General features: G+C 44.1%; 1 protein-coding gene across 1 annotated transcript; it reads right to left on the bottom strand.

The window, feature by feature from the left end:
* Nucleotides 1-2672: 2672 nt before the first annotated feature.
* On the bottom strand, nt 2673-10713 carry LOC110487337 (zinc finger protein 501). Its single transcript, XM_036942273.1, has 2 exons — nt 10167-10713; nt 2673-4075 (listed from the first exon to the last, which is right to left on the bottom strand). The coding sequence occupies exons 1-2, from the start codon at nt 10459-10461 to the stop codon at nt 3159-3161; spliced, it is 1212 nt and encodes a 403-aa protein (XP_036798168.1). The 5' UTR covers nt 10462-10713; the 3' UTR covers nt 2673-3158.
* Between the last annotated feature and the right edge of the window lie 764 nt (nt 10714-11477).

Below are 11477 nucleotides of genomic sequence, written 5' to 3'. Positions count from 1 at the left end.
CCTAAACAGGTTCATATCCTGTATCCAACCCTACCCCCTAAACCAGGTTAATATCCTGTAACCAACCCTACCCCTAAACCAGGTTAATATCCTGTACCCAACCCTACCCCTAAACCAAGTTAATATCCTGTATCCAACCCAATCCCTAAACCAGGTTCATATCCTGTACCCAACTCTACCCCCTAAACCAGGTTCATATCCTGTACCCAACCCCTAAACCAGGTTCATATCCTGTATCCAACCCTACCCCTAAACCAGGTTCATATCCTGTACCCAACTCTACCCCCTAAACCAGGTTCATATCCTGTACCCAACCCCTAAACCAGGTTCATATCCTGTATCCAACCCAACCCCTAAACCAGGTTCATATCCTGTACCCAACCCCTAAACCAGGTTCATATCCTGTATCCAACCCAACCCCTAAACCAGGTTCATATCCTGTACCCAACCCCTAAACCAGGTTCATATCCTGTACCCAATCCTACCCCCTAAACCAGGTTCATATCCTGTACCCAACCCAACCCCTAAACCAGGTTCATATCCTGTACCCAACCCAACCCCTAAACCAGGTTCATATCCTGTATCCAACCCAACCCCTAAACCAGGTTCATATCCTGTACCCAACCCCTAAACCAGGTTCATATCCTGTATCCAACCCAACCCCTAAACCAGGTTCATATCCTGTACCCAATCCTACCCCCTAAACCAGGTTCATATCCTGTACCCAACCCAACCCCTAAACCAGGTTCATATCCTGTACCCAACCCAACCCCTAAACCAGGTTCATATCCTGTATCCAACCCAACCCCTAAACCAGGTTCATATCCTGTACCCAACCCCTAAACCAGGTTCATATCCTGTACCCAATCCTACCCCCTAAACCAGGTTCATATCCTGTACCCAACCCAACCCCCTAAACCAGGTTCATATCCTGTACCCAACCCCTAAACCAGGTTCATATCCTGTACCCAACCCAACACCTAAACCAGGTTCATATCCTGTACCCAACCCAACCCCCTAAACCAGGTTCATATCCTGTACCCAACCCAACCCCTAAACCAGGTTCATATCCTGTACCCAACCCAACCCCTAAACCAGGTTCATATCCTGTACCCAACCCAACCCCTAAACCAGGTTCATATCCTGTACCCAACCCAACCCCTAAACCAGGTTCATATCCTGTACCCAACCCAACCCCTAAACCAGGTTCATATCCTGTATCCAACCCCTAAACCAGGTTCATATCCTGTACCCAACCCCTAAACCAGGTTCATATCCTGTACCCAACCCAACCCCTAAACCAGGTTCATATCCTGTACCCAACCCAACCCCTAAACCAGGTTCATATCCTGTACCCAACCCAACCCCTAAACCAGGTTCATATCCTGTACCCAACCCAACCCCCTAAACCAGGTTCATATCCTGTACCCAACCCAACCCCCTAAACCAGGTTCATATCCTGTACCCAACCCAACCCCTAAACCAGGTTCATATCCTGTACCCAACCCAACCCCCTAAACCAGGTTCATATCCTGTACCCAACCCAACCCCTAAACCAGGTTCATATCCTGTATCCAACCCCTAAACCAGGTTCATATCCTGTACCCAACCCAACCCCCTTTTTATTATCTTCTTTACATCTTTTAAACCAAATACAGTTTGTTTTCATGAAGTCAAGCCAAAGACAACAAGAAACCATGAACTACAATGCCCCTCACCCTTGTCCAACCCCAAACCTGATCTGGAAACCCAGAAGACGGAACAAAGCCCTGAGCTGTCCCTACAAGACCTGATCTGGAAACAGAGGAGAGGGATAGAGGAGGGAACGAGATCCTGAGCTGTCCCTACAAGACCTGATCTGGAAACAGAGAAGAAGGATAGAGGAGGGAACAAGATCCCGAGCTGTCCCTACAAGACCTGATCTGGAAACAGAGGAGAGGGATAGAGGAGGGAACGAGATCCTGAGCTGTCCCTACAAGACCTGATCTGGAAACAGAGAAGAAGGATAGAGGAGGGAACGAGGTCCTCAGCTGTCCCCACAAGTCCCAAAGTTATTTGTCTCTCAGGAAAATGGTTATTAAAAATACATTTTCGAGAAATATTAAAAAATAAACACAAAGACTGAATGGGGGCTTTAATGCCACATTCTCTAAGATACATATCCATCACATATGTAAACAGTAGATCACCCTTAACAACATATAGCTTTACCTAGCAGGGTCTTGTAGATGACCTGGAGCCAGTGGGCTTCACAACATATAGCTTTACCTAGCAGGGTCTTGTAGATGACCTGGAGCCAGTGGGCTTCACAACATATAGCTTTACCTAGCAGGGTCTTGTAGATGACCTGGAGCCAGTGGGCTTCACAACATATAGCTTTACCTAGCAGGGTCTTGTAGATGACCTGGAGCCAGTGGGCTTCACAACATATAGCTTTACCTAGCAGGGTCTTGTAGATGACCTGGAGCCAGTGGGCTTCACAACATATAGCTTTACCTAGCAGGGTCTTGTAGATGACCTGGAGCCAGTGGGCTTCACAACATATAGCTTTACCTAGCAGGGTCTTGTAGATGACCTGGAGCCAGTGGGCTTTACAACATATAGCACTCGATTAACAACATATAACAATCAATTTAAAAACCCCACAAAAAACAGAGTCAGAGTAAAAAAAAAAAAAAATACTATTTAATCACAGTGTGTGTGTGTGTGTACATAATCTACATAAAAATGGACACACTCCAAATTCAATTCATATCTTGGGATTTTAAAACATAAAATGTATTTTTTGAGTAGGTTTTCTCCAATTTGATTTCATTTGGAAATAAGAGCATAAACAAAATGACAAACCACCAATTTTCAGTAAAAGATGAGAACAAGTGTGGGAGCAATGTGTCTGTTACGTCATGAATTGTAATTATGTGTGAAATATCGCTCTCCACACTGGGAGCATGGGTAAGGCTTCTCCGCTGAGAGGGTAACCTCGGTCTTTCAGGTGCCTAAACTGGGTAAATATCTTTCTACACTTGAGAGCATTCATAACATTTCTCTCGTGTGGGATTCTTTCATGTGATTTCAGTTGCCTTAACCAGGTAAATGTCATTCCACACTGGGAGCAGTGGAAAGGCTTTGCTCATGAATCTTCAGGAAGCCTGATGAGGTTAAACTATTTCCACACAGATCAGTGATGTGGCTTCTCTCCTGTGTGTCCACTCATGTGATTTCAGGTTACTTAAGCGGTTAAAACGCCTTCCACACTGGGAGCATTGGTAGGGCTTCTCTCCGGTGTGTGTTCTCTCATGCTCTTTTTGTTGCCTTAACGTGCTGAAACTCTTTTCACATTGGAAACAGTGGTAAGGCTTTTCCCCTGTGTGCACTCTTTCATGTTCCTTCAGGTTACTTAGCCGCTTAAAAGTACTACCACATAGAGGGCATTTGTGAGGCTTATCTCCGGTGTGTATTATCTCATGTGATTTCAGGCAACTTAACCGTTTACATCTCTTTCCACACTGGGAGCATTGGTAAGGCTTTTCTCCTGTGTGTATTCTATTATGTATTTTCAGGCTCCCTAGCTGGGTAAAACTCTTTCCACACTGGGAACATTGGTAGGGCTTCTCTCCGGTGTGTGTTCTCTCATGCGCTTTCAGTTGCCTTGACCAGCTAAAACGCTCTTCACAATGGATACAGTGGTAGGGCTTTTCTCCTGTGTGTACTCTTTTATGGTCCTTCAGGTTACTTAACCGCTTAAAAGTATTACCACATTGAGGGCATTTGTGAGGCTTATCTCCTGTGTGTATTATCTCATGTGATTTCAGGCAACTTAACTGTGAAAATCTCTTTCCACACTGGGAGCATTGGTAAGGCTTCTCTCCTGTGTGTATTCTATTATGTATTTTCAGGCTCTCTAACAGGGCAAAACTCTTTCCACATTGGGAACATTGGTAGGGCCTCTCTCCAGTGTGTATTCTTCCATGCACCTTCAGTGTCCGTAATTGGGTAAAACTTTTTCCACACTGGGAGCAGTGGTGTCGTCTTGCTGGTTCAGACGTCTCTGGTTCCTCTGAGTCTGGTCTCGCTCCTGGCAAAGACAGAGTGTTTATTTTAACAGACAGATCAAGGTTGCGTTCACTAGAAACTAAACACAAGCAAACAGGCCGAAATGGGAAGGGACGACTAGCGGAACTTGTCCAATAAGAAATGCTTGTTTCTGCTTTCCATTGCAAAACATTTTGCTACGGTGTGCACCAATGAATACGGCCCTGAATGAAACCGGCACATGATAAAACTGTATTCCTGTGAGGTTGAATATCAGATCCCTCAATAACCTGAGGCCAAGTTAATCACTAGGACAAAGACAATCAGTACAACAGCCTGGAAACAAAGTGTCGTCTAGAAAAGTAAGCCCCCTCCCTCCCGCCAGTAAGCCCCCACACTTGTAGCTTTAAAGGAGGACTGAACGCAGCAATTCCACATGTGTTTTCTGGTGCTCATTATGAAAAATGTGATTTGGGTCTTGGGGATGTGGTTGGGGGGGTGTGGTTTCAATGTGGGAGTGTTATGTTGAAAATCATACCCTGGCCGTTACTGTTGCTCCAAATTCACCATAGCAACAAGATAGCCACTACCACTTCCTTAAAATAGGCTAGATCAAGAAATCTGTCATTAATTTGTACGTTTTTGCTAAGGTCTTCATCACGTAATTTTACATCCAGCTAAGGTGTTTGGTTTAGTATTTCTCATGTTAAAAAATGTGCCTGGAAAACTAGTCAGTCAGTGCAGTGCATACAGTAAGTATCGAGTCAGCTACGGACCGATTTCTGAGAACACTTTTATAACATCATCACCAACAAGCTGTCAAACTACTGTTAATTAATCACAAGCTGCTACACGCTGTTTATCAGTGCCTTGCTAGCTAGTCAAATTCACTGTTTATCAGTGCCTTGCTAGCTAGTCAAATTCACTGTTTATCAGTGCCTTGCTAGCTAGCCAAATTCACTGTTAATCAGTGCCTTTTTAAAAAAAAAAAAATTTTAATTTTTTTATTTCACCTTTATTTAACCAGGTAGGCTAGTTGAGAACAAGTTCTCATTTGCAACTGCGACCTGGCCAAGATAAAGCATAGCAGTGTGAACAGACAACACAGAGTTACACATGGAGTAAACAATTAACAAGTCAATAACACAGTAGAAAAACAAAGGGGGAGTCTATATACAATGTGTGCAAAAGGCATGAGGAGGTAGGCGAATAATTACAATTTTGCAGATTAACACTGGAGTGATAAATGATCAGATGGTCATGTACAGGTAGAGATATTGGTGTGCAAAAGAGCAGAAAAGTAAATAAATAAAAACAGTATGGGGATGAGGTAGGTGAAAATGGGTGGGCTATTTACCAATAGACTACGTACAGCTGCAGCGATCGGTTAGCTGCTCAGATAGCTGATGTTTGAAGTTGGTGAGGGAGATAAAAGTCTCCAACTTCAGCGATTTTTGCAATTCGTTCCAGTCACAGGCAGCAGAGAACTGGAACGAAAGGCGGCCAAATTAGGTGTTGGCTTTAGGGATGATCAGTGAGATACACCTGCTAGCGCGTGTTCCCATCGTGACCAGTGAGCTGAGATAAGGCGGAGCTTTACCTAGCATGGACTTGTAGATGACCTGGAGCCAGTGGGTCTGGCGACGAATATGTAGCGAGGACCAGCCGACTAGAGCATACAAGTCGCAGTGGTGGGTGGTATAAGGTGCTTTAGTGACAAAACGGATGGCACTGTGATAGACTGCATCCAGTTTGCTGAGTAGAGTGTTGGAAGCCATTTTGTAGATGACATCGCCGAAGTCGAGGATCGGTAGGATAGTCAGTTTTACTAGGGTAAGCTTGGCGGCGTGAGTGAAGGAGGCTTGCGGAATAGAAAGCCGACTCTTGATTTGATTTTCGATTGGAGATGTTTGATATGAGTCTGGAAGGAGAGTTTGCAGTCTAGCCAGACACCTAGGTACTTATAGATGTCCACATATTCTAGGTCGGAACCATCCAGGGTGGTGATGCTAGTCAGGCATGTGGGTGCAGGCAGCGATCGGTTGAAAAGCATGCATTTGGTTTTACTAGCGTTTAAGAGCAGTTGGAGGCCACGGAAGGAGTGTTGTATGGCATTGAAGCTTGTTTGAAGGTTAGATAGCACAGTGGATGTAGCTAGCCGAATTCACTGTTAATCAGTGCCTTGCTAGCTAGCCAAATTCACTGTTTATCAGTGCCTTGCTAGCTAGCCAAATTCACTGTTTATCAGTGCCTTGCTAGCTAGCCAAATTCCCTGTTTATCAGTGCCTTGCTAGCTAGCTAAATTCCCTGTTTATCAGTGCCTTGCTAGCTAACTAAATTCACTGTTTATCAGTGCCTTGCTAGCTAACTAAATTCACTGTTTATCAGTGCCTTGCTAGCTAGCTAAATTCCAATGTTATTTGTAAATGAAGCTAGAAAATAGGTAGACACATTGAGCAGCCATGATACAAATCAGCTTATCAAGCCACTGGCTTCAGACACATTTAGTTATTTACAACTTTCTCACTATAACTACTACCAGAGTGAGAGACTGTCTGGCAGTGTTTCATTGCGAACAATTTGACAAAACAGGCAGCCGGACACAAAATGGTCACAAATGGGTTTAGAATTTTTTTAATTTTGGAATATTCACAAGTGGCAGTTGGGATTCAAGTGTGCGTCGTCTCAATACTTGTTTTGCTCAAAAGAGTCGCAGACTCCAGGTAATAAATATAATTGCCGCCAGCCAAATTGAACGTTATACATGTATTTATTTTTTTAAACATAATTAATAAAAAGCATTATTTTGCTAATGGAAATACCAGTCAATATGAATGCATTCAACCTGTCAGTCTACGGGTAAATTTGCATCATTTAGCGGAACGAAATTGCAGTGTGTGTGTATTTTCTTTAGTCGTCAAGTATCTTATCACACGCGCACATTATACAGAGAGCATACAGAGAGCAGACAGAGAGCATACAGAGCCTATGAACGGAATATCACCTGTCAGACAGAGAGCATACAGAGCCTATGAACGGAATATCACCTGTCAGACAGAGAGCATACAGAGCCTATGAACGGAATATCACCTGTCAGACAGAGAGCATACAGAGCCTATGAACGGAATATCACCTGTCAGACAGAGAGCATACAGAGCCTATGAACGGAATATCACCTGTCAGACAGAGAGCATACAAGACAGAGAGCATACAGAGCCTATGAACGGAATATCACCTGTCAGACAGAGAGCCTATGAACGGAATATCACCTGTCAGACACAGAGAGAGAGAGCGAGAGCGAGAGCGAGAGCGAGAGAATGTCCGTCTGTCTGTAACGTGAAGACTGGGTTCGTGCAGATAACCAACCAATTTACGACGTTCAGAATGAGACTAACGTGAGGTAAAGAACAATTCATTAATTAGAAGACTAATTGATCAGATATTAAAATATCTGAAAGTTACATTGGGAAAATTATAACTTTGTAATCTGAATATTTTCCTTGGTGCCCCCGACTTCCTAGTTAATTAGTTACATGATTAAGTAGTTTAATCACGTAATAATAATTAGAGAATTTTTAATAAAGATTCCTCTTCAGTTTAATGATGCCAAAGACACAACACACCCCTCCGCTGTGGGCGCTACACCCCTCCGCTGTGGGCGCTACACCCCTCCGCTGTGGGCGCTACACCCCTCCGCTGTGGGCGCTACACCCCTCCGCTGTGGGCGCTACACCCTCCGTTATGGATGTTAAACGGACGGACATTCAGATCGTAAATATTTATTGATTAAAATCTATCATAACACATTTCTTTACATCTGTAATGTTAAGTCGTAGTACCTTAGGTTTGAATAATTATAGGTAGGGCTGGGCTATATGGCCTAAAAATCACATTAAAAACATTTAACTTATGGGTGTTTTATTATATCCAAACTGGCCAGTTTATTAGGTACACCACCGTGTTCACAAAAATCGCTCCTACAGACAGTGTGGCCGTGGCTTGCTATATAAAGCAGGCAGACAGGCATCGATGAATTCAGTTATTGTTCGATTGAACGTTAGGATGGGAAAACAAGGGACCTAAGAGACTTTGACCGTCGTTTGGTCGTCAGTACCATGCAGGCCGGATGCAGTGGCTCAGAAACAGCCTCCTGGGTTTTTCACGCATGACAGTATCTAGGGTTTACAATAGAATGGTGTGACAAACAAAAACAGAATCCAGTCAACGGCAGTCCTTTGTGGGCGAAAAGAGCTCGTTGATGAGGTCAAAGGGCTGCGGGTAGCCTAGTGGTTAGAGCATTGGACTAGTAACCCAGGTGTCAGTGGGCGGCAGGTAGCCTAGTGGTTAGAGCGTTGGACTAGTAACCCAGGTGTCAGTGGGCGGCAGGTAGCCTAGTGGTTAGAGCGTTGGACTAGTAACCCAGGTGTAAGTGGGTGGCAGGTAGCCTAGTGGTTAGAGCATTGGACTAGTAACCCAGGTGTCAGTGGGCGGCAGGTAGCCTAGTGGTTAGAGCGTTGGACTAGTAACCCAGGTGTAAGTGGGTGGCAGGTAGCCTAGTGGTTAGAGCGTTGGACTAGTAACCCTGGTGTAAGTGGGTGGCAGGTAGCCTAGTGGTTAGAGCGTTGGACTAGTAACCCAGGTGTCAGTGGGCGGCAGGTAGCCTAGTGGTTAGAGCGTTGGACTAGTAACCCAGGTGTCAGTGGGCGGCAGGTAGCCTAGTGGTTAGAGCGTTGGACTAGTAACCCAGGTGTAAGTGGGTGGCAGGTAGCCTAGTGGTTAGAGCGTTGGACTAGTAACCCTGGTGTAAGTGGGTGGCAGGTAGCCTAGTGGTTAGAGCGTTGGACTAGTAACCCAGGTGTCAGTGGGCGGCAGGTAGCCTAGTGGTTAGAGCGTTGGACTAGTAACCCAGGTGTCAGTGGGCGGCAGGTAGCCTAGTGGTTAGAGCGTTGGACTAGTAACCCAGGTGTAAGTGGGTGGCAGGTAGCCTAGTGGTTAGAGCATTGGACTAGTAACCCAGGTGTCAGTGGGCGGCAGGTAGCCTAGTGGTTAGAGCGTTGGACTAGTAACCCAGGTGTAAGTGGGTGGCAGGTAGCCTAGTGGTTAGAGCGTTGGACTAGTAACCCAGGTGTAAGTGGGTGGCAGGTAGCCTAGTGGTTAGAGCATTGGACTAGTAACAGAAAGGTTGCAAGATTGAATCCCGAGTAGAAAATGTAAATCTGTCATTCTGCACCTGAACAAGTCAGTTAACCTACTGTTCCCCGGTAGGCCGTCATTGTAAATAAAAGTTTGTACTTAACTGACTTGCCTCGTTGATGAGGTCAAAGGAGAATGCCAAGAATCGTGCAAGCTAATAGGCGGGCGACAAAGAACGGCATCTCAGAATGCACAACTTGTCATGGACAGACTATTGCAGCAGACAACCACACTGGGTTCTATTCCTATCAGCTAAAAACAGGAAGACGAGGCTAGCAAACACCCACAGACTTCCTGCTGGTTAGCAACTTCCTTCAAACTACTCGCAGAGACATACAAATTATAGCCACGAGTTCATCCGACTCTGGGAAAGTAGATAAAGGGGCCTCATTACCAAAATCACAAAGGATAATTTACAGATAATAATTTATGTGGTTTCATTTGGAAATGAACTTAATTTGTGCATTTCTCAAGTTGACCTTCCCACATAACCGACCACAGACTTTTGCTAATATGTTAATTCTCCCCCAAAAAGCTTGTCGATTTCATGTAACGTAATGCTTCTATTTGTTTTATGTCGCCAACCATATTTAGAATTCCGATTTCCTGGGTATTTTTTTTATACATATTTTTTACCTTAATTTAACTAGGCAAGTCAGTTAAGAACAAATTCTTATTTTCAATGACGACCTAGGAACAGTGAGCCCAAGGGGTACTACAGACAAACACACCAAACATTTAATTTATATTTTGTCTGTGCTTTCTGTGAGATTAAAGTTGTGATTTTGAGTGCAAATGTAATGTCCATAACGCTGGAATCGCCCATAACTTCAGTAGAATGACCCTTCAAAATAACATCAGTTCAACAGAAAGAGATATTCAGGGACATCGGTTCAACAACTGCAGAGTTTGTGCCCCCTTTCTTTAAAGACAGTACTCACTGGTGTTAATCAGATCTCCATTCTCCTCTTCTTCCTCCTCCAGTGTGACAGTGATCTCCCCCTCCACTCCAAAAACGTCTTCCTCTTCTTTCACCGTGGCAGTCGTCTCCTCTTTCACTGTACAAACTGCACCCTCTTGTTTATCTTCCCCCTCTTCCTTCACCGTAACAGCCTCATCCTCTACTTCTTGTTTAACTGTGACAGCCTCTTCTTCCTTCTCCTCTTTCACAATAGCTTCTCTCTCGGTCCAGCAGTCATCCTCTTCAGCGGAGGTGTGGTAGCTTTTTGAAGTCATTGTCGGGGATGTTAGCTAGTTAGCATTAGCGACTAACCTATAGCTACTGCTACCTTAACCAGACAGCTAGCTGACCAACACCAACGTAAATGTGATATTAAAAGGGGTAACTAGTAGATACGACAGACGTGTGTTTAAAACAGTGGCTAATAATAACCAAAAACGTACAAAGAGCTCAAATGTTCCGCTACGTTGGCTAGCAAAGCTACTGTTGTCGCAGTTGTGGTTGTTGAAGAAACTTCCCGTCCATTAGATTATACGTCACACAGGCAGCATTGCCTGGAATACGTCATTCGTCATCTGCTGACTAGAGTGGGTAACGCAGTTTAGGAAAATAAGATACATTTTATTTTCAGACTAAAGGTTTATTTGTCATTTATTTAATTAAAGAGTTAAATGTTAAATGGAAATGTACAAACAGAAGCATGTGTTAATAGGTGCATATATTGAGCTCCCGAGTGGCGCAGCGGTCTAATGCACTGCATCTCAGTGCTAGAGGCATCTCTAGTTCCCGGTTCGATCCCGGGCAGTATCACAATCGGCCATGATCAGGAGTCCCATAAGGCGGCACACAATTGGCCCAGGTCAGGGCAGGGTTTGGCTGGGGTAGGCTGTCATTGTAAAACAAGAATTTGTTCTTAACGGACTTGCACAGTCAAATTAAACTATAATAAAACATTTGGAAATCAGTCAAACAAACATATAATATCACAATAAGCAGAGATATTTATACTGCTCCTGCATGGTGTAACAATACATAATGTAGATATGAACAAACTATAGTTTTGGGCAAGTCGGTTAGGACATCTACTTTGTGCATGACACAAGTAATTTTTACAACAATTGTTATTAGATTATTTCACTGTATCACAATTCCAGAAATGTACATACACTAAGTTGACTGTGCCGTTAAACAGCTGGGAAAATTCCAGAAAATTATGTCATGGCTTTAGAATCTTCTGATAGGCTAATTGACATTATTTGAGTCAATTGGAGGTCTACCTGTGGATGTATTT

This window comes from Oncorhynchus mykiss, chromosome 13 (assembly GCF_013265735.2).
Source record: "Oncorhynchus mykiss isolate Arlee chromosome 13, USDA_OmykA_1.1, whole genome shotgun sequence".
NCBI lineage: Eukaryota > Metazoa > Chordata > Actinopteri > Salmoniformes > Salmonidae > Oncorhynchus > Oncorhynchus mykiss.
This window is presented reverse-complemented; position numbering and strand designations above follow the sequence as displayed.

Excerpts from the sequence above, each read along its gene's own strand:
- LOC110487337 (XM_036942273.1), bottom strand. The coding sequence starts at position 10,461 with ATGACTTCAAAAAGCTACCACACCTCCGCTGAAGAGGATGACTGCTGG. Across the intron at positions 4,076-10,166 it reads TGGAGATCTGATTAACACCA|GAGCGAGACCAGACTCAGAG; the intron begins GTGAGTACTGTC and ends TGTCTTTGCCAG.